Here is a 22328-nt window from a genome sequence, read left to right on the forward strand (position 1 = left end):
ACCATGGTGATCATCTACTCAGTTGCCGTCACTAGGGCAGAGCTTCAGACAGACATCCAGTTTTGAACTTAGCCCCCACTGATGCAGGAGTCTGAGCCACCAGTAGAGCTACTTTGAATGATGCCAGCTGCAGATCTGGGCCTGTATATTTAACTCACTGGTTGCATGCTGTTGGTTTGGCACCAAGTCTTTCATTGGGGTCAGTTGTACTGAGGAACGTAATGGGCATATTTCTCACAGAAGTAGTAGGGGAGGTTGTACATATGCCTAGGCAGACTTCTTACAGACTTGAAAAATAAGAGACACTTTTAATTGAGATGCCCAAGAAGACCATAAAGAAAAGTGCCCTGATAATGTGATATGATTTTTAGATTGACAGCTCTTTGGGTCAGGGACTACCTTTTTGCTTTGTTTGTAGAGCATCTAGCACAGTGGGCTGCTGGCCCATGAGTAGGGTAGGTGCTACCACAATATAGAGAAGAATCATCATTGATCTCCTGGTGATCTTTGGATATGCACATGGGCTAGTTTCCAGAGTCCACCAGGATGTGTGAAACCTGAGCTGTGCTTTTCTGCATTGATTCAATTACTGTTGTTGCTTAGTCTCATGATGGCTCTTTTTGTTTTGAGGATTAACTTTCACTGGTTTTTTCCTTCAGAAGTGATGGTGAGTTGCACCCACAGGATTTTAGTGTGTGGCAAACAAGCGGTTGTTTGCCCAGGCACACTGGGTTATCCTTATCGTAAATCGGATTACTCAAGGTGCTCTTTAAACAAATCCAAATAAACAGCTGAAGCAGGAGCTCATGTACATGCTCGTACATGGGCACAGTTTACCTGTCTCCCAGGCATAACTGTGCTGTGCCTCCTCTGGAACTGGCCCGCCGAGTTGAGGATCAACATCAGACCTGTGCATCAATTAAGTCCCATTTAGCGGGCTTTTGTTGGCCTTCTGCATCCTTTTCTGGGACACAGTGCAGGTCCTGCTTTATGGAATCCTTCCCATGGAAGATGCTGTCCAACATAAGTGCTAGCTGGCCATGTGAAGTGGGAACTAGAGGGTGTATTTGGAGAGGAGAAATCTCTGAATAGTTGCTGTGTGTTTTTTGGCTGATTGATTTCTTTGGAAATGCTCATCTATCTAACCGTCTGATTTGTGTTAACAGGATTATATGTGGCTCTGCATACCTGTTACAAACAGGTTAAACTGCTTTATGGCAAGGAGTGCCGTCAGGGCTGGTAACCCAAGGTGTTACGCTGTATGAAACCTCCTTTGTTTCAAGAAGTGGATGGGCTGGATCTCTTCCTTTCCTTGAGGAGGAGGAGAGGCATCAAAATCAAGAAGAAAAGCAGCAGGGTGGAAAGTGTAAGAGATACAGCAGATTATACTACAGTGAATCCGCAGCTTTCGAAAGAATGGGCAGTGTTATTGTGGTGTTTGTACTAGGGCAGTGCAGGAGGTCCCCATCAGGAAGTCGTGCTGGAGCTTGTTGGGATATTTTCTTAAGCAGATTAGAACGGCCACACTGGGTCAGACCAGTTCATCTATCCCAGCATCTTGTCTTCCAACAGTGGCTAGTGCCAGATGCTTCAGAGGGAATAAACAGAGCAGGGCAGTCATCAAGTGATCCATCCCCTGTGCCATTCATTCCCAGCTTCAGGCAATCAGAGGTTTAGGGCCACCCAGAGCATGGGTCTGTGTCTCTGCGCATCTTGGCTAATAGCCATTGATAGATCTATCCTCCTAATCCTTTTTTGAGCCTAGTTATTTTTGTGGCCTTCACAAGATCACCTGGCAGCAAATTCCACAGGTCGACTGTGTGTTGTGGGTCCTTACGTTTGTTTTAAACCTTCTACCTAATAATTTCATTGGGTGACTCCTGGTTCTTGGGGTATGAGAAGGGTAATCAACACTTCCCTATTCATTTCTCCACACCAGTCATGATTTTTAGACCTCTGTCATATCCTCTTTAGTCATCTCTTTTGTAAGCTGAACAGTCCCAGACTTATTAACCTCTCCTCATATGGAAGCTGTTCCAAACCCCCAATGATTTTTGTTGCCCTTCTCGGTGCCTTTTCCATTTCTAGTCTATCTTTTTTGAGATGGGCCGCCAGAACAGTACACAGTATTCAAGGTGTGGGCGTACCTGGTTTATATAATGACATTATGATAATATGGCAGTGAATATCTATTCCTTTTCTAATGGTTCCTAACATTCTGTTCCCTTTTTTGACTGCCACTTCATGCTGGGCAGATGTTTTCAGAAGACTATCCACAATGACTCCAAGATCTCCTTCTGGAGTGGTGACAGCCAATTTAGATCCCCCTCATTTTGTATGCATAGTTGGGATTATGTTTTCCAATGTGTATTACTTTCATATATCAAAACTGAATTTCATCTGCCATTTTGTTACCCAGTCACCCAGTTTTGTCAGATGCCTTTGTAACTCTTCACAGTCTGCTTTGGACTTAACCATCCTGAGTAATTTTATATCATCTGCAAATTTGCCACCTCACTGTTTACCTCCTTTTCTGGATCATTTATAAATATGTTGAATAGCACAGATCCCAGTACAGATCCTTGGGCGAGCCTCCTTTTTACTGCTTTTTCCATTGTGAAAACTGACCATTTATTCCTACCCTTTGTTTCTTAACTTTTAACAAGTTACTGATCCATGAGAGAACCTCCCCTCTTATCCCATGACTGCCTACTTTGCTTAAGAGCCTTTGGTGAGGGACCTTGTCAAATGCTTTCTGAAAGTCCAGGTATGCTATATCACTGGATCACATGCTTGTTCAGACCCACAAAGAATTCTAATAGATTGGTGAGGCATGATTTCCCTTTACAAAAGCTATGTTGACTCTTCCCCAATATATCATGTTCATCTATATATTTAAACCACAGTACTGAAATTAGGCTTACCAGCCTCTAATTGCCAGGATCGCCTATGGAACCTTTTAAAAAAAATTGGCTTTACATAGCTATCCTCTAGTCATCCGATACAGAGGCTGAGTTAAGCAATAGGTTACACACCACAGTTAATAGTTCTGCAATTTCATATTTGAGTTCCTTCAGAACTCTTGGGTGATTTCTGTTTGGTCCTGGTGATGTATTACTTTTTAATTTATCAGTTTGTTCCAAAACCTCCTATTTTGACACCTCAATCAGGGACAGTTCCTCAGATTTGTCACCTAACAAGCATGGCTTAGGTTTTGGAATCTCCCTCTCAGCCTCTGCAGTGGAGACCAACACAAAGAATTCATTTAGTTTCTCAGCAACAGCCTTGTCTTCCTTAAGTGCTCCTTTTGTACCCCGATCATCCAGTGGTCCCTCTGAATATTTAGCAGGTTCCTGTTTCTGATGTCCTTTGTTTTTTTTTTGCTGTTAGTTAGTGTGTCTTTTGTGTCTAGTTGCACGGCAAATTCTTTTTTGGCTTGCCTCGTCATTCTTTTACAGGCTTGACTTGCCAGAGTTTATGCTCCTTTCTATTTTCCTCAGTAGGATTTGACTTCCAGTTTTTAAAAAGATTCCTTTTTGCCCCAACTGCCTGTTTTACTCTGTTTAGCCATGGTGACCTTTTTTTGGTCCTATTACTGTTTTTTTAAATTAGGGGTATGCATTTAATGTGAGCCTCTCTTATGGTGTTTTAAAATAGTTTACCTGCAGCTTGCAGGTATTACACCTCTTGTGAGTGTTCCTTTTAATTTCCATTTAACTATCTTCCTCATATTTGCACAGTTCTTCTTGAAGTTAAATGCAACGGTGGTGGGTTTCCTTTGTATTAAATTTAATTACATTGTGGTCGTTACTACCGAGCAGTTCAGCTATATTCACCTCTTGGACCAGAACCTCTGCTCCACTTAGGACTAAATCAAGAATTGCCTCTCCCCTTGTGGGTTCCAGGACTAGCTGCTCCAAGAAGGAGTCATTAACGGTGTGTAGAAATTTTATCTCTGCGTCCTGTCCTGAGGTGACATGTTCCCAGTCAATATGGGGATAGCTGAAAACCGCTATTATCACTGAGTTTTCTGTTTCTGTAGCCCCTCTGGTCTCCATGAGCATTTCATGATCATGGTCACCATCCTGGTTAGATGGTTGGTAGTATATTCTGACTGCTATACTCTTATTGTTCAAGCGTGGAATTTCAGTTCCATAGAAATTCTATTTCGACTAGTAAATTTTTGTCAAAAGATCCCAATGCATCAAAACCAAAGCTGTTCACCAAACAGCTGGATTTGAATCTCCCGACCTGAAAAAAACCTCGATAATTTTGAAATTGTTGAAATGTTTCTGATATTTTTTAAATGAAAAATTCTGGTTTTCTGATTTGAAACTATGCCTCGTTCAGAAATTTCGGTGAATCAGACACACAATGGCAACCCCAAAACACAACATTTTGAAATGAAGCATTTCATTGGACCCAAACCAAAATTTTGTTTGGCTTTTTAGTTCCTGAATATTTGAGATTTTGACTTTGTCCCAGTTTTAGAGGGGGGAAAAAAAATTGAACTCTTGACTATTTAAGGGATGGGAAAACCATCTTCACCCAGCTTTACACAAGACCCCATTGTGCGAGGGACTGTGTGTATCTGCATGCATGCAGTATCAGCGTTAGGAGACGTCGCCTGCCCCGAAGAGTTCACAGTGAAAGGTCCTGATCCTGCACTCTGATCCTCACATGCAGATGCTAATACCCATATAGTCCTAGAAAAGTCAGTGGGGCAATGTACAGGGGCAGGGGACTGCCGATGTGGATCAGTTTGTGGGAGTAGCAAGCTGCGGGGCCGGGGCGGGGAGGGGAGCTATTACATGAACTGCATCAGTGTCCTCTGTGAACAGAGATCACAGAATGACCCAAAGCCCTTTGATTGCCCAGTTGATGGGGCCAAATGTATCTGAATCGAAAGGGTTTGGCTGTGAAACTTGCTTCCAGTGGAGTTCAGACTAACTCTGATGCTGGCTGCATTCGGATGCTCTGCAAAGCTGTCCCACTACAGAGGACAGACCCCCCCCCCCACACACACACTCCCTCCAAACGTGTATACCCCAAGCCTAGCCCTCTCCTTCCACAGGACAGGGAGAAGAGCAGAAGACGTAAAATCCACTAGGGACCTCGAGATGTAGCCATTAGTTACTTAGGAAGAGCTTGGATACTGCAGGGATGGGTACTGAGATGCAGTAAGATGCTCTACCGACGTCTGCTCTACATGTGCCCCTCCTCACCCACGGATATCAAAACACTTTACAGAAGCAAGTCAGAATATCAGGCCCATTTTACAGATGGGTGATGTGACTTCCCTAAGGTCCCATAGCGAGTCTGGAATAGATTCAGGTCTCCAGATTCACTGTCCAGAGCCTACTTCAATGGGTGTATTGGGACACCACAAGGTGGCAATGAGCTACCAATGCAATGTGGCCATGAAAAAGGCAAATGTGTTCCGAGGATGCATCCCGTGAGGTATTTCCAGTAGAAATAGGGTTGTATTAATGCCATTGTAAGAGACAGTGGTGAGATCTCATCTGGAATCCTGGCTACAGTTCTGGACACCTATGTTCAAGAAAGATGAATTCAAACTAGAACAGGTGCAGAAGAGGGCTACTAAGTTGGTCAGGAGAATGGAGAGCTTATCTTCTGAGAGGAGACTAAGAGCTGGGCTTGTTTAGCCTAGCAAAGCAGAGGCTCGGAGGGTATCTGATTGTTCTCCATAAATACATTGAGAGTACACACCAGGGTGGCAGAAAAGCTACTGAAGCTGAAGGACAGTGTCGGCACAAGGACAAATCAGGCTAAAGTGGCCATGAGTAAATTTATGCTGGAAATTAGAGGCAGGTTTCTAACTGTCAGAGGAGAGAGGCTCTGGCACAGCTTCCCACAAGGAGCAGTGGGGGCAGCACACCGGACTGGTTTTAAGGTGAAGCCTGCTACGTTTGTGAAGGGGATTATTTGATGGAGTGGCCTAGGATAGCAGGAGGCCGGACTAGATGATCCAAGAGGCCCCTTCCAGTCCTATGTTCATATGATTTGGGGGGAAGGATAGCTCAGTGGTTTGAGCATTGGCCTGCTAAACCCAGGGTTGTGAGTTTAATCCTTGAGGGGGCCACTTAGGGATCTGGGTCAAAAATCTGACTGGAGTCTGGTCCTGCTTTGAGCAGGGGTTTGGACTAGATGACCTCCTGAGGTCCCTTCCAACCCTGATATTCTATGATTCTAGTAGGTGAGGTAATATCTTTTATTGGCCCAAGTTCTGCTGGCAGAGATGCATTTTGGAGTTCCACAGAGCACTTCGTCAGGTCAAACTAAAGCTTACCGGCAGAAGTTGGTCCAATCAAAGCTATTCTCTCACCCACTTGGTGTGTGTCAGATCCTGGGACCAACACGTCTGGAGCAACACTATAAACAAAATGACTAATCGTCACTCCTTATTTCTTGCTCTGTGCGTGTGTTCTTCAGATTCCTTTCATCCAATACTGTAGTTAATTTGTGCATTCACTTTACTGTTTAATTGTGTTTCCTCTCTATTTTATGTGCTATCAGTGTTCTCTCTTGTTAAATGTTTCCTTGATTCATGATTATAGGTTTGCTTTTGAAGAACCAATCAAATTTATATGTCGTGACTAAACAAAGACAGAGGATGGAGGCCCTGAAAGAGTGCAGGAACCCTTCACAGGCTTGTGGCTAACCCCAATAATTCTTGACATTGCTACTGTGTAGCACTTCTCACCTTCAAAACATTTTCCAGCCCTCAAGCCATTAATTTCTTCTTACCCCTGGGAAGCAGGTGATATGCTAATCCTACAGCTGGGGAAATTTAACAAAACAATGAAGTTATGAGTGCGCCTTCTTCAATAAATTGGCCTAATTCTGCTCTTGCTTAGACCAGTGTCACTCCAATGAAGTCAGTGGAGTTAATCATGATTTTCACCAGTGGCAGCACCAGTATAGTCACCTGTAGACACAGGTATTTGTATACACCACATGTCTGTGTGTGGTGCGGGTCCATCTTAGGTGCTGATTTTCTCTTGGTTACTCTTTTCTTTCTTTGTGAAGGTTTTCCAACGAGATGAGAGCTAGTGAAGGGGCCAGATGGACCGCCCTGGAGACAAAAGTGTTCCGTTTATGCACAGCACAGCTGCTGTGCAGACACTGCAAAGCTGCTAACTGCCCCTACAGGATGCTTCTGTGCTGCTCTAGGGAGCCGCCCTAGGTATCAGACCCCCGATACAGCCAGCCCTTGACTTATCTGCAGAGATGGCCGGCTGCTGCCAATTGTGCGTGTGGGAAATGGGGGCAAAACTGAGACCCAACAAACTCATTTCATTTAGACCACTGAACGTCCATGCTGGATGTTCCAAGCTGCAGCCCAGTTTTCAGTCCTTAGTACTGGCGTGTGAAGGTCTGGTTAGGACGCCCTCAGAGTGCATGGATCTCAAACCTGCTACAGTGCAGCAGAGCTGGATGCTATTTTTATGTTCTTGTCTTTCGGGAGCTGCCTTTATCCCATCCAGTGGAGGAAGCATTGGCTGGGAACAGGCTGGGACAACAGAATCCAACTCTACTGGGTCTTTTGGGGAGTGGGAAACGGGACATTTGAGACAGCTCCATGAACTCAGTTTTCTTAGGAAGGTGGAATCCCAGGGAAAGGTTTGTGGCTGGTGGCATCTCCAGCCTCTGCGAGAGGAGGGGATATTTTGCAAGCTGAACCTGGCTCTTGAGAGCCTTCCATCTCAGGTGGGTGTAACAGGTATGTTGTGCAAAGCAGCTGAGTGTGTAGAGGTTCAGTTGAACCCAGTGTGTTAGATGGCGAAGTTCAGCGATCACTGGTTATTGTGTAGCACAGGGACTTACAAAACAAACCTCACAAGTCCCTCAATCTTTTTTTGATGCTGTTCTTCATTTTGAAGCACTTTTTGCCATGGCTGTAGATTAGTAGGTGTAGTGTGTGGGTGGTTGGGATTACAGAGGAAGACTCTGGTCTAGTGACCAAAGCATGGAGCTGGAAGGCAAGGATCCAAGTTCTGTTCCTAGATCTCCCACTGACTTGAGGCTAGTCACTTGACTTCTATGCCTCACTTTCCCTGTCTGTAAAATGGGGACTCTCCCGCTGACCTACCGTTGAGGATGGGCTGAGGCAGAATTAGGGTTTGGTTAGCACTATGAGTTCCTAGCAAAGAAATGTGGCAGAAAAGTGCCAATATTCTCTGTTGTTTTAAGATCTCTTCACTCGGTGAGCATTTTAGGTGGATGATACACCTGGTGGTCAGGGTGCACCCAACCCAGCTGCAAAGACTCCCTCCAGCTGTGTGGCTTCATTGGGCAATGAGACAGATGGGCAGTGACATTATGGGTAATTAGAGCACACCCTTTTGGGTGGGGTCCAGAGGCACACAGCTGAATGCCCGGTGAGTTTAATCAGCTGATATTAAACTCACTGGCAGTGAACCCCTGCCCCTCCAGAAATTCACTTCCTGTCCGTGGTTGCTTAGCTGTAACGTCAACCAGAAGGCCCGGGTCTGAACTTCCTCTCTGAACTTTTTCATTGGCAAATGCCCATGTGTTAATCCCCAAATGGCCTGTGAAAATGGTTTGGGTCTATCAGAAACCTGCCAGCCAAGCAAGATTCTATCCTTTGCTGCCAGCTTGCATAGCGGGCTGCTGGGGAACCAGCGCTTCCTGGGTCCACCGCTCCAGGGCAGCCTAGTCTTGTGGGCAGTGCTAGGCTGGAGACTCCAGATCTTTCTAGAATCCAGAGCTGCAGAGCAGCCCTGCCATGCCAGGGTTTCCAGGCTCACTGCTGTGGAGCCGGATGCCTGAAAGCCCCGGCTCTAATCAGGATTAACTCCCAGATCTGCAGCAGGGAGCCTGGGACTCTCAGGACTTTCAGAATCCCTGCCCCAGAATTGCAGACCCCAGGAGCCCCAGCATCTGCTGACAGAAATTTCTTATCAGGTTCACAGCCCTAGTGAAACCGTCTAGACTGTCAGTCAGCGGCTGCCCTGGTCCTGGGGAGCAGGTCTCGTTCGGGGTTGGTGTTGCCGAAACAATTTGAATTTTTTTGAGATTTGTGGTTCATGGGAAATTTTGAAAAAAATAGTTTAATTCCAGAGTATGGAACGAAAGCAACCAAAATATCGATGTTTCCCAGGAACCAGAAATCCTTGGTTTTGGGCAGCTCCGCGGTGGAGTGTCGCATTGCTCAGCAGTGCTCCCTCCAGTTGATATGCAGAATGGCTCTTATGGGCTATGAAGAGAGTCATGTCTGCTCCGTTTGGACAGGAAAGAAGGTTGACCTGCCAAGTGACCTTGCAGCCCAAGTGTAGGGGGTATGGTGGCATAGGGGTAAGGCTGTAGCCTTTGATACTAGAGGGGGTGGGTTCCAATCCTGGTGCTGCTATGGAGCAGTGTGGCCTTTTATCAGACTTAGATGGCTACAATGGTCCCTTTTGGCCTTGGAATCCGGGTAGATAGGGAGTGGGGAGAGTCAGATGGAGACAATTTGCTGGCATTAAACGCCTGTCCAAGGTGGGTGTGAAGAGACAGTCTTCCTCCAGGGCATATTTATCTGCAGAGACTGTCTGGAGCTGTTCTCTGGAGCGTTAAGCAGGTATTATTATCTGCTAGGATGGAGTGAATGTATTCTGCACTCAGTCTCCTGCAGTTGGTAAGGTCACCTTTGGTCCTTTGTTACTTCTCAGGTGTCTTTATCGATGGCCTAGGCAGCCCTGCTTGTGGTCAGATAGGGAAAGACTCAAGAGATTGCTCATTGGAGGTGACTGTTGTAGATGGGCCCAGGCTGGAAAGGACTGTGAGTTACCCGTCTCTGGTAGCTCTTCTCTGCCACTGGTGGTGCCTCAGGCATTGGTGCGCTTGGGTCCCATCTCTTCTCTACACACAATAGCTTAGTCTCCTGAGGCTAGCAATACTGGGGTGTCATTTCACCTGTTGGGTTTAGTGCATGGGTGCTGGCGATGATGGCCTGTGAAATACAGGAGATCAGACAAGATGATCTAGTGATGACTTCTGGTCTGAAACACTGCCATTCTTGAACACAGGGCAAAGATCCAGGCCCTGCCCCAGGAAGATTACAATTTAAGTAAAAGGCAGGAGAGAGTGGTTGAATATAGGCAGGCAGGGGAGAACATAGAAACAATGAGGCAATATTGGTGACAGGCAATGGTCACAGCACCCCAATTGATTGAGTCCTTTCAAGTGAAGTATCCTCTTCCCCTGCATATGGTGGTTCTAGATCTGAGATAAGACACATTGACAGGGCAATGCAGGGATAAACAGAAGAACAAAGCCTCTCTAAGCCTGTTCTTTTGGCACCTGTTCCCCAGCACTTACATTCACTTAGCGAAGGAATAAGTCCCAGGGTGTGTTACGGCTCTGAGGAGCCACGTGGTTATGAAATTAATTTGTTCCATCCTGTAATGATTCGTAGTGTATCCCAGCAACTCAGGAAGGGAATTGCTCTTAATGAGCTGTGTCTCTCCTACTGCCCCCCTGGAATAAAGGTGGTTTTAGATTGTTTTTTTTTGACTTTCGCTGGCCAAGATGCTGACCACTGAGGGTGGGGAGGGGAGTGAAATGAGGATTGTGTGGCAAAGTAAACATTGACCATAGAGTGGTCAGGGAGTGGTGAAAGTTTAACCACTGGCTCCCAGTGCCCTGGAAGAGTTTTAGACTGCTTAGGAACGTGAGAACGCTCTGAGGTTTGTCTGGCCAATGACTAAAGAGCAGCAAGATGAATGCGTGAAGCCAGGGTCATTTTGGAAGACTGTCCTGGCCCGGTTTGCTGGCACCCTTCCTTGCTTCTCCAGAGGGGTGTCTGCCTCCGCAGAGATCTGCGGCAGCCTAAAGATTTCAAGGAAACATGACTTAATTATGGAATCGTTCAGGATCCCAAGTAATAAACCAAGTGACTGAGCTGTTGAAAATCACTCAGCTTGCAGACACCTGCTCTGAAAGAAGTAAACATGCTGTAGATGGGTGGGGAAGGCCTGCGCATTATATTTCTTTAATTAACCACAAAGAGATAATCAGGAAGGTGGTTTCAAACCTTTCCCGAGATCTTCCACTCTGGTGCAGTCACCTGATGCGTCACAGGGCAGCTTCTGGAGCAGACGTATTTGGGAGCTCAGACGACTGTGAGTGCAGAAGTCTTTAGCAAACACACAGCACCAGCAAGCTTCCTTCCAAGTAGATGGCTGGATCAAAGAAATCTGGTTCTTTCTGAGTAGTGGCATCTGACATGATGTGTACTGCTTTAATACCTGCCTGATCTGCTTGGCTTCTTGGTGATGTGTCAGCATTGCAGCTGTCTACTTGGTTCAGGAGCTGCAAAGCACATCTGGTGCATGGTGCAGACCCAGCGGCTGTCAGTCTGGGTGGTCACTGTGGGCGCGTGCAGAATTATTTTTAAAAAATGTGAATTGAAAATGAAGGTGGCTTATCACTATACATACGCCATCTTGCAAAGTTAGGACAAGGAAAAGTATTTGCTTCTAGTTTATTTTGATGATAACATGGATAGAACTCTTGAATGGGGAAAACTTTCTCTGTGCAGCCTGAACTTATGACTCTTCATGTTTTTAACTCAGAACCTAATAATCTATGTTTAATTGTACTATGCATCAGGGATTCCATGGGAAGTGAAGTACAGTTATTCGTCTTTATCTGCAGTACTCTGTGGAATAATACGCAACTGCATAAATATAATGCTATGTGAATATGGATTAGAAGCGCATATGTATAGTTAGGTTTTTTTAGTACTGTGAAAGTGCTTAACAGTTGACCTACAGCATTGCATGGCATATAACGTTTGTGATCTGTACCTGGAAACGTAAGCTCATATGTAAGACAGCTGAAATCTTGGTTCTGTAACATAATACATTTTGTTCATATGGAACAAAACATATTTTTTCAAACAAATTTCAATGGTTTTGATTTTTTTCTTACTGAGGGCAGTGCTGGCGCTTGCATTTAGGTGGCTGAGGCAATCGCCTAGGGCGCCAGCATTATTAGAGGGCGGCATTTTGCCGGAGGGGGCGGCAGGCAGCTCCGGTGGAGCTGCCGCAGTGGTGCCTGCGGAGGGTCCACTGGTTCGCTGCTCCGGTGGAGCTGCCGCAGTCTGGTGGAGCTGCCTGCGGACGGTCGGCTGCTCGCGCGGCTGCGGTAGACCTCCCACAGGCACGACTGCGGCAGCTCCACTGGAGCTGCGGGAGCAGCTGACCGTCCGCAGGCAGGACTGCGGAGCTGGGGGACCAGTGCGCGGGGCGGCGAAATGGCCGTGCGCCTAGGGCGCTCAAACTCCTAGCGCCGGTCCTGACTGAGGGCATGTATAATTTAAACATCTACCTGTAATCTCTCTGCGTAGAAATCTTCCAAAGTCTTATTTGCAACAGTGACTTATGCTCCTAATTCATGGAGACATTTCTGAATCCCTGAGTGTGTGACCAAATGATATATATGATCAGCATCTGCCCGTGTGTGTGTGTGTGTGTGTGATCGCTAACATATAATCTTAACTGCTAGCATCACTGTCACATGGGCCACACTAATGGAGGTGCTTCTGTGGCGCTGAATACCTGTAGGCAGGACTTCCAGTGCCAGGCAGTGTGGAGGGGAAGGGATGTGTGTAGGGTGACCAGATATTCTGCCTGGCAGGTACGACTCAAACCATCTTCCTCTTCCCACTCTAGGTGACCAGCAGTGGCCGCAATGAGAGCAATAGCCCCTGGGTGGTGCCTCACCTGCTGATAAAAATGATCAACAAGTTCCGTAAGTCCTTGTCACTTTGTGTTTTTTCCCTGAGGCGGGTTTGCAGGGTCACTGATGATTCATGTACAAAGCGGTGTTTAAAACTAATACAGACCGGTAGTGCCATGGGGACCCCCAAACTGGGGAAGGGACAAGGTGGGTGTCAGAAACCAAGGTAAGGATGGCTTGGCCCAATGGTCGGAGCCAAGGATCAGAGCCAGAATCAGGAGTCAAGAGCAGGATTGGAGCAAGGCAGGAGTAGGTCTGGGAACCAGGCTGGAGCCAGAGCAGGGCTGGAGCAGGCTGAGGCCTGTGGAGTCTGTCCCCACTGTTGAACAGGAGAGAGTTCCAAGCCATGAAGTGAGCTGGGCAAACGGAGCAGCTCTGTTTCCCAAGCAGTTTATATACCTGGCCTGAGAGTCACCAGACCGGCTCCTGGATTGGCTGGAGCCTAGCACAGGAGTGACCGTTGAACCAGGCTCTAGTTCAAGGATGACTCATCACCTTCCCAGTGGGCTCAGGGACGTGATCTCATTCTGTCCTTCACGGTGGCTCTGAAGGATCAGCCAGTGTGTGGAGGGTAGTGCACGCTATGATGAGGGGGCGCAAAGAGAGAGTCAGAAGGATGAAGGGAGCTTTTTGTCTTCTCCAGGAGGGTGGTGGGAGAATGAGGATAGCTCCATCAATGGCTATTATCTAGCATAGTCAGGGATGTAGCCACATGCTCTGAGTGTCCCTAAACCTCTGACTGGCAGATGCAGGGACTGGATGACAGAGGATGGATCACTTGATGATTATCTGTTCTGTTAATTCCCTCTGGGGCACCTGGCATTGGCTATTATTGGAAGACAGGACACCGGGCTAGATGGACCTTTGGTCTGACCCATTATGGCCGTTCTTATGTTCTCATGATATGTATAGTTGTCACTGTATCTGGTCTGGCTGTCTTTTCCCACCTCCCTCCTCCTTAGGCTGGGCTAATATGTGTGTATGGGTGGGGGTGGGGGTTGAGAGTTGGAGAAGGGGAAATCAGAAAACACCCCCCTGTGAATCTACAGCCCATATGAGACTGGACTAGGATGTAGTTCCCAGAGGTCCCTGCTGGAGCTTCTACTCCCTGTACTTGGTACGTACATGTTATAGTGATGGGCAAATATAAACAGGTAGTAAGTGGGGCGGGTGGAAGGTGATGGGGGAATACTGTGAATCCTTCCATCTTAGGTGGACACCAGCTGCTACTGGGGCAGCGGGACGAGATGTAAGGAGATTGTTGTGGCTGGCCAGTGGCAGGCAGGGGACGCTGAGCCAGGGAAGGGCTTGTGGCAGGCTGGGGCAAGGTGCATCGGCCGGGATCAGCTTGTGATTTGGTTAGGTGACTCTGGATGAGTGAACGCAAAGGCTAAGCAGGGCAGGCAGATCAAGTCTAGTCTGGTTGTAAAGACCAATAAAGCTAGATTAAACAGCCCAGCCTGTGATGGACATATCACTAGCCGCACCCGGATATGAGAGTTTGGGCCAGCTAAGAGGCTTGGCAGATGGCTCTGATTCACTACATTTGAGCAAGAGCTGCTGAGCAGGAAGTGTCTGTTCCACAGAAATGATAAATTTATCACAGATGCAAATTTCCTTGGCTGAGGTTATTCAGTGGTGTCCTTCAGGACTTCAGTGCTGTGTGGGACCGGTGCTCGTGACTCAAATAGCTACACTTCATCAGCTGCTTTATCTTTCATAACCCAGTGGCGTGCTCCTGTCCCCAGCCTTTCCTGGTCAGGTGTGCCATTTTTGGGACTCCCTGCTGATGAGTGCTAATGGTCTCTGCACTTCATCATTATACCAATGAGCACAGCTTCCTCTCTGTCACCTTCTTGTGTTATACACACCTCTCTAGTATGTTTCTCATGCTGGATGTTGCTTGGGCAGACTTTTCCTTCTGCATCATGTGCCACTGCAAACTCTGGGCTCCGTGCTGCTGTTCCCCTTTCGCTGTTTTCTGTGCATTTGGCTTCTTTTTCTTCTCCTATTGCACCAACCCAAGTCTGGTCTCTGGTCTGACAACCAGTCACCCAGTCAGAGTAATTTGCATTGAAATTAACTCAGTAGCCTGATGAATTGTAACAGTTTTCTTTAACGTAAGCGCTGATGTTCTTAATAACAGTTCCATATGTTTGACCCATATTCTAGGTACGGGTTGACCTCAAATCATGGAGGAGTTCAGTCTCCTAAATTGCAGGAGTGGACCTTCAGTCTCCCATCAGTCACTGATGGAGCAGACACGTTGGTTTCTGTATTACTGCATCTTGCGCTGAAATACAGACTTGTCAAACTTTATTTATTTTTCCCCGAGTGATTGAATATGCATTGGTCTTTGCCATTATAAATTTTGCTTTTCCACACACCCAGTGAACAAGCACTTTGAGCCTGAGTGACTTTTATTCTAGTTTGAGAAACCTCAAAACAAAAAGAAACTAAAGGGAGAGAGAGGGCGCAGCATGTGCCACCCTCTGTAACGTGCTGCATGAACCGTGCATCACACAATGGCAACTGCTCCCTGCAGAAGGGCAAGCTCCTTAGACGTTTAACGGTGCCAGCAGAAGGAGGGAGGTGCTGAGCTGGTGGGCTGAGCTGCTGGTTGGCCAGACCAATTGGAACCAAAAGTTCAAATCCCAGTAACATCACCTCAGGCAATTCCCCATTGTGGGGAGAAAAATTCTGCTTATAGAGAGCTCTTTAATCTAGCAGACATAACAAGATCTGTTGTGGGCTGTGAGCTGAAGCGAGATAAATCCAGGCTAGAAATTAGATGCAAACTTTTAAGTGGAAAGCAATTAACCACTGGAGCAACTTATCTAGGGTTGTGGTGGGTTTGCCATAATACCGAAGTCTTTAAACAAAGATTGGATATCTTTTTCTAAAATCCTGTGCTAGCTCAACCACTAGAACTGGGCTTGATGCAATAATGAGGGAGAGAAATTTCTGGCCTGTGTTCTGCAAGAGGAGGATCATAACGGTCCCATCTGCCCTTAAAAATAATCTACGAAATGAAAGAAAGAGTCAGTTGCATTCTCATACAGGCACAGCAAGAAAATGGAACAGCTGCTTCTCTAGAAAAAGCAGGGTTAATGAGAAACCACTGCCAGAGGGCCAAATTCCCTGCTAGTGTAAATGGGCAAAACTCCACCGAAGTCAGCGAAGGAGAGAATTTGATCCAGAAATTGCATCTCCTCTTCCTTTGAAATGCGTCTGCATTTTCTTCACATATTAATTTTTGGGAAGAGTTAGTTGGGACTGGCGTGAATCTGGCCCTGTACGTTCCAATGGTTTACTTTGGAATTGGCGTTATACCATAGACACCAGGGGTGGGAGGGAAGGAGGAGAACTGATCTGCACACCACTAAAGCATTTGACAAACTGCCCCATGAAACCTTGTTCAGAAAATGAATTCAAATTGGCTTTGACACAGGGCTTCGCCTGTGAATTGAGATCCAGCTAAGAGGTTGTAAACCAAGGTCCATGTATTGAGCTGATGGGAGGGCTGCATGTTGTGCGGTCACAGCTCCATGGTCCTAGCATTATAGCATGTTCTCTGTCTCTCATAGGATGGAAGGTGATCTTAGGGCTGGCGTTCTTTCTGGTGATGGCCTGGTACTATATATCCCGCGAAGAAAGGTACATACATCTGTGAGTGTCTTTTTTTAAAGTTTTAGTGGGGCAAGTCCCTTTTCTCTTTTGCCCTTTCCTGATGGTTTTGGGCTGCCCCGCTCAGAGACTAAGACATAGTGCGTGGAAGGGACACGCTCTCGATCTCAGGAACCGTGTGGAGCTGGAGGTGGGGGTAGCTAAATAACACTGCTTCTGGCCAGATAAGAGGGAGGCCAGTCTAGTCTGGATCAGCTGGTGAGATTCACCTCCTCAGTTCATCCTACAGGATAAACATGATTATAATGCAGCCGCACAGCAGGTGAACAATGCCAGTAAGTGCCGTCTTGTTGTCATAACATTGCAGAACAATGCATTGGAGGTTCCCCCGCCCAAGCCTATCATGATTTTGGGGGGACAGCTCAGTGCTTGTCCAAGGTGAATTTGGGATGATCTTGCAAAATCTGGACTGTAGGTCATGGTGAGTGAGCATCTAAGCCTTGTCTTCACTAAGAGATGCATTCTTACCGTCTTAGCTAATAGTTGGTAACTTACATGAAGTAAAATCCCAGAGAAGGCTGTTTGTAGTTTTAAATGCGTGTTAGCAGGCCGAGTTAGATGATGTCGTTAGTTCACAGGATATAAGAATGCACCTTTTTCTCTACTTGACGACGCATCTGAAGAGTTAAAGGAGAAGTGCGGAGGATAAGCAGTCGAAAAAAGATGTTAGGCAGTTTTCTTTGGTGCTTGTGCCTAGAGCTGAAGACATGAGTGACGTCTCTGGTCTCTCTGCATGCTGCTCTCTCTCTAGGGTGGGCTTAAGAGCCTAATATTTGAGCATATAGCAGTCAGTGACTTTGAGATTCCCTCAGGCTCTGCCATAACTCCTCTGGCAACTTGTCACTAGGATGACCTGCAATAAGCTCTGCTAGTGGCTTATGGCCTGGAGATGACATGGGACCCAAGCCCTCAGTTACTCTCTGGCAGTGACATGCTCTGCTCTCACTTGGACTTGAGCCTGCTCGCCAGACATGGAAAGGACGTCTCGTCATGCAAGGGGGGCCCAGGCTGGGGGAATCACCATCTCTGCTGTTTGCCTTACAGTTTTTCTTTCCCCGTGCAAGATGTCCGAATGACGTGTCCCCGAGGAGAGATGGGAAAGAAAGTCACGCTGCTCATAGGAAAGTGAGTAACTGTCCCAAGCAGGAGCTGGGCCTTTGCAGGGCTGCTCTTTGCTCCTAGGGGACGGGTGACATGTGAGAGCTGGGGGAGGATTGGTACTGCGGGCTCTGGGGGTGAGGGAAAGGGCAGAGAATAGATGGTGAAGTCAGTTGAAGATGTCAGTTCAGTTCAGGTTTGCATGTCCCTCTGGCTAATCGGGCTCTGTGTTCCTTGCAGTTACACACGGGATCATCCAATGTTTTTACACCTAAACGATTACTTTTGGGTGAAGAACCGGTCGCCATATGAGCTGCCATATGGGACTAAAGGAAGCGGTAAGACAACCCTGCTTTCTCTGCTCTGCAGCACCAATCCCTGGGGTTTGGTTAATTGCAGCATGGCACACAATAAAGGAAATAGATTCTCCGTCGCACCTGCTTTTTCTATTTCTTACTTGCAATCTAACCGATGTGGCTTGATCTGCTGTCTCCTATGGCCTCTTGGCTCTGCCCTGGACTTGCTTATGGTTTGCATGGCCCTTCCGTGGGCATGTTGCGAATAACTTCTTGTCAGCTGACCCCTGTTTTCAGTTAGGGAATTACCCACAGACAGATGAAGGTGTTTGTGGTTGCTTGACCAGGTTGTGAGGAAAAACTTTCAGCCAGTCGGGCGTTCACAAATGGTTAGCAACAACTTGTTGCCCATGATGCGTGATTGGTTGTCAGAGTCACATGATACTATTTCTTATCCCTAACTGGATGATGGCGTCTCTTTTTAAAAAAAGGAAAATAAAGACTATTTTGTCTAGATTAAAAACAGTAAAAAGATGCCTGTCTCAAGCTATTGGAGCCTTAATGTTGTTCGTAACACAGCAATGTCTGGCAACGCTGAAGTAATAGTGATTGCTATTGGTTGTGTATACCCTACTGGTTCCTGTGTTCAGTGGGCTCCTCTCTGAGCACAAGCCACAGGGGGGAGGGATAGCTCAGTTATTTGAGTGTTGGCCTGCTAAATCCAGGGTTGTGAGCTCAATCCTTGAGGGGGCCATTTGCGGAACTGGGGTAAAAATCTGGGGATTGGTCCTGCTTTGAGCAGGGGGTTGGAGTAGATGACCTCCTGAGGTCCCTCCCAACCCTAATATTCTATGACTCTAAAACACTCCGGTGTCTTTTATCCCCTCACTCCTGCTGCTGGGAGATGGCGGCAGTCATCCCCCTCCCCCTCTTCCTAGCTTTTGGCAGCTGGTGGGCTCTCCTCCAGCAGGGACAGATAGGATCACAGAAACACGGGGCTGGAAGGGACCTCGAGAGTTCATCCAGTCCAGCTCCCTGTGTTGTGACAGAACCACCATCCCTGACAGGGGTTTGTCGAGCCTGGTTTTAAAAACATTCAATGGTAAGGATTCCACAACCTTCTTTGGATGTCTATCCCAGAGCCTAACTGGCCTTAGAGTTCGAAAGATTTTCCTATGATCTAACTTAAATCTCTCTCGCGGCAGATTAAGCCCATTACTACTTTTTCCATGTCCGCTGAAGGTAGGACAATTGATCACCGTCCTCTTAACAGCGTCAGCTGTTAACATAGTTGAATTCTGTTATCGGGTCCCCTCTAAATCATGCCCAGATTTTTAGCTTTTCCTCATCAGTCAAACCTTTAATCATACTTGTTGTTCTCCTCTGGACTCTCTCCAGTTTGTCCACTTCACTCCTGGCGTGGTGCACGGGTTTGGACACAGTATTGCAGCTGAGGCGTCACCAGTGCCGACTAGAGTGAGACAGTTACCTTCCGTGCCTTACGTACAACATTTCTGTTAACACACCCCAGAATGCTATTAGCCTTTTTTGCAACTGCATCACATTGTTGACATATTCAGTTTGTGATCCACTATAGCCCCCAGATTCTTTTCAGCAGTCCGACCACCTAGCCAGTTATTGCCCATTGTTGTAGTTGTGCATTTGATTTTTCCTTCCCAAGTGAAGTACTTTGCACTTGTCTGCACTGAATTTCATCCTGTTGAATTTAGACCAGTTTTCCAATTTGTCAGGGTGGTTTTGAATTCTAATCCTGTTCTTCAAAGTGCTTGCAACCCCTCCCAGCTTGGTGTCGTCTGAAAATTTTATAAGCATACTCTTTACTCCATTAGCAAAGTAAATAAAAAAATGATACCAGACCCAGGACTGACCCCTGCGGGACCCTGCTAGATATACCTTCCCAGTTGGACAGTGAACCATTGATAACAACTCTCTGAGTACGGTCTTTCAACCAGTTGTGCACCCACCTTATAGTAATTTCATCTAGATCACATTTCCCTAGTTTGCTTATGAGAATGTCAGGTGGGACTGTGTCAAAAGCCTTACTAAAGTTAAGATCTATCACATCTACTGCTTCCCCCATTCATTAGGCCAGAAACTCTTTCAAAGAAGGAAATCAGGTTGGTTTGGCATGATTTGTTCTTGACCAGTCCATGCTAGCTATTCCTTATTATCCTCTAGGTGCTTACAAATTGATTGTTTAATCGTTTGTTCCAGTATTTTTCAGATATTGAAGTTAGTCTGTCCGGTCTGTAGTTTCCCATGTTCTCCTGGTTCCCCTGTTTAAAAATAGGAACTATGTTTATCCTTCTCCAGCTTCTGGGACTCACTCATCCTCTGTGGATTCTTGAAGATAATTATTAATGGTTCCAAGATTGCTACAGCTCATTGCTTAAGTATCTAGGACAAATTTCATCAGGCCTTGCTGCCTTGGCTACATCTAACTTATCGAAATAGTCCTTAACTTGTTCTTTCCCTGTTTTGGCTTGCGTTCCTTCCCTCTTGTGAATATTAATTGTTTTGAGTGTCTAGTCACCATTAACCTTTTTAGTGAAGACTGAAGCAAAATGGGCATTCAACATCTCAGCCTTCTTCATGTCATCAGTTATTAGCTCTCCTTCCCCGCCAAGCAGAGGACCTATGCTCGCCGCTGTCTATCTCTTGCTCCTAATGTATTTGAAGAACCTCTTCTTATTACCTTCATGTCTCTGGTGAGGTGATACTCGTTTTGTGCCTTAGCTTTTCTGATTTTGTCCCTACATGCCTGTGCAGTTCTTTTGCACTCTTCCTTAGCAATTCGGTCGTGTTCCCCCTTTTTGTAGGATTCTTTTCTGATTTTCAGGTCATCAGAGGGCTCCTGATGGAGCCATATTGATCTCTTCCCATTCTTCCTGTCTTTCCTTCACGCTGGCATAGTTTGCAATTGTTCATTCAATATTGTCCCCTTGAGAACCTGCCAGCTCTCCTGAACGTCTGCCCAAGTCCTCAATCCTGGCAGGAGCAGTTCACTTCGGGGGTGTGGATGGCAGGGAGAGGTCCAATGGTGGAGATGTGTGAGACTTCATGTTCACTGGCAGATGGAGGCCGGTCGCTCCCAACTTCTCCTTGCCTGCCCGCCCCATGGGAGTTGACGTGTATGGTGAACCCCATTGCAGCTGGGAGGTGTATAGGTGCTGGAGGAAGTTCTGGGCAGTGCTATGTGTTAATAGTGGGTAGGAGATCTGCTGGTGCAGATGCAGGCTCCTCTGGAGAGCGCGAGAGTCATCTGTTGTTACTGTCATTATTTATCTGTAGCACTTAGGAGCCCCAGTCATAGCCCAACACCCGGTTCTGCCGGGTACTGTGCGAACTGCCCCAAAACACTTACAATCTATGTCTAAGACAAGAAACAACAGGTGGATGCAGACAGACAAGGGCGCCCAAGGAAGCAGGGTTCTGCACAGAGTCCATCTGAGAGCAGCCCTGTGGCTGGAGAGTGCTGACACAGAGAGGACAGGTTAGCAGGACAGCTGCTGAGGAAGGCTCTACCCAGTCTTGCTCAGTGCTCCTGCTTTGAGGCACCTAAGTGCATGTTTATTCCAACCGTTGTCTGATCAATAAATACGTAGCCACCTCTGTGTCCTCCGCCAGCCCCAGAGGCACTGAACCGTTCTTGTGAAGTTGCTACACGCTTTCCTTCCTGCAACACGGCTCGTTCTCTGTCTCGCGTGGCTGCCGCAGCCTCTAGGAGGACGCTCCAGCATGGGTGTGCTGCAGGGTCCGTCCGCTGGGAAAGACCTGGGCAGAGGTCAGAGCATCTTTGCTACTTGCACTGACCCCTCTCTCTGCCTGTCCTCCCCAGCCCGGCCAGTCAGCACATGGCAGAGGGGACTGGGTATGGAAGTTGACCAGGCCCAATTGCCTTTGTCCAGAGGGAGGATGGGGGTGGAGCCTTTGATGGTGGGAAAGGGATGATCCCAGGGAAACAGCCCTTCAAGAGAAGAATTCCCTCTCTGGTGTCCATGTGGTGCATGGGGGTAGCCTGGGGTCTTGTGCCCAACCTGGGGATCTCATGGCTTCTGGGGAGGACTGACCTCACTAACTGCCCCCTTGCATTCCTTTGCAGAGGACATTCTTCTCCGGGTGTTAGCGATCACCAGCTACTCAGTGCCTGAAAGCATCCAAAGGTAATTTCAGTGCATATAACGTTTCCTCCCAGCGCATCTGATTGCATGTGCTGCCGTTGTCAGGCGAATGCTCGTCACAGAGCTGTGGAAGGGGCTGTACTGAGAGCTCTGGAGACTCAAGTCCATCTATCTGCCAGTCAGGCACATGGCACAGTGGCAGGGCTAGAACCCTCTGCCCCCCATGTGTTGTCTAATACCAGTGTGCCCCTGTGACGGGTTCAGGCCCCACAGCCCATCCGGCCCTTGACTTCTCTGCTGAGCCTGTTAGAGCTGTCTGTGAGTCATGGGATTTGCC

General features: G+C 47.1%; 1 protein-coding gene across 17 annotated transcripts in view; it reads left to right on the forward strand.

Annotated features, from left to right (window-relative positions):
• The window catches only part of ST3GAL4 (ST3 beta-galactoside alpha-2,3-sialyltransferase 4), a 175216-nt gene that overhangs the window by 137086 nt on the left and 15802 nt on the right, over positions 1-22328 (forward strand). For 15 of the 17 annotated variants that reach the window (XR_012657228.1, XM_075073546.1, XM_075073548.1 and 12 more), the window contains 5 exons: positions 12702-12780; positions 16356-16437; positions 17500-17580; positions 17794-17891; positions 21973-22033. Coding sequence is in view for 16 of the 17 variants with exons in the window: in XM_075073546.1 (XP_074929647.1) it covers positions 12702-12780; positions 16356-16437; positions 17500-17580; positions 17794-17891; positions 21973-22033 (401 nt within the window). In the remaining variant the exon portion in view is untranslated. The remainder of the gene's footprint in view (positions 1-12701; positions 12781-16355; positions 16438-17499; positions 17581-17793; positions 17892-21972; positions 22034-22328) is intronic. The other 2 variants (XM_032772017.2, XM_075073553.1) reach the window with 2 other exon arrangements.

Source organism: Chelonoidis abingdonii, chromosome 18 (genome assembly GCF_003597395.2).
Source record: "Chelonoidis abingdonii isolate Lonesome George chromosome 18, CheloAbing_2.0, whole genome shotgun sequence".
In the NCBI taxonomy this organism is placed as follows: domain Eukaryota; kingdom Metazoa; phylum Chordata; order Testudines; family Testudinidae; genus Chelonoidis; species Chelonoidis abingdonii.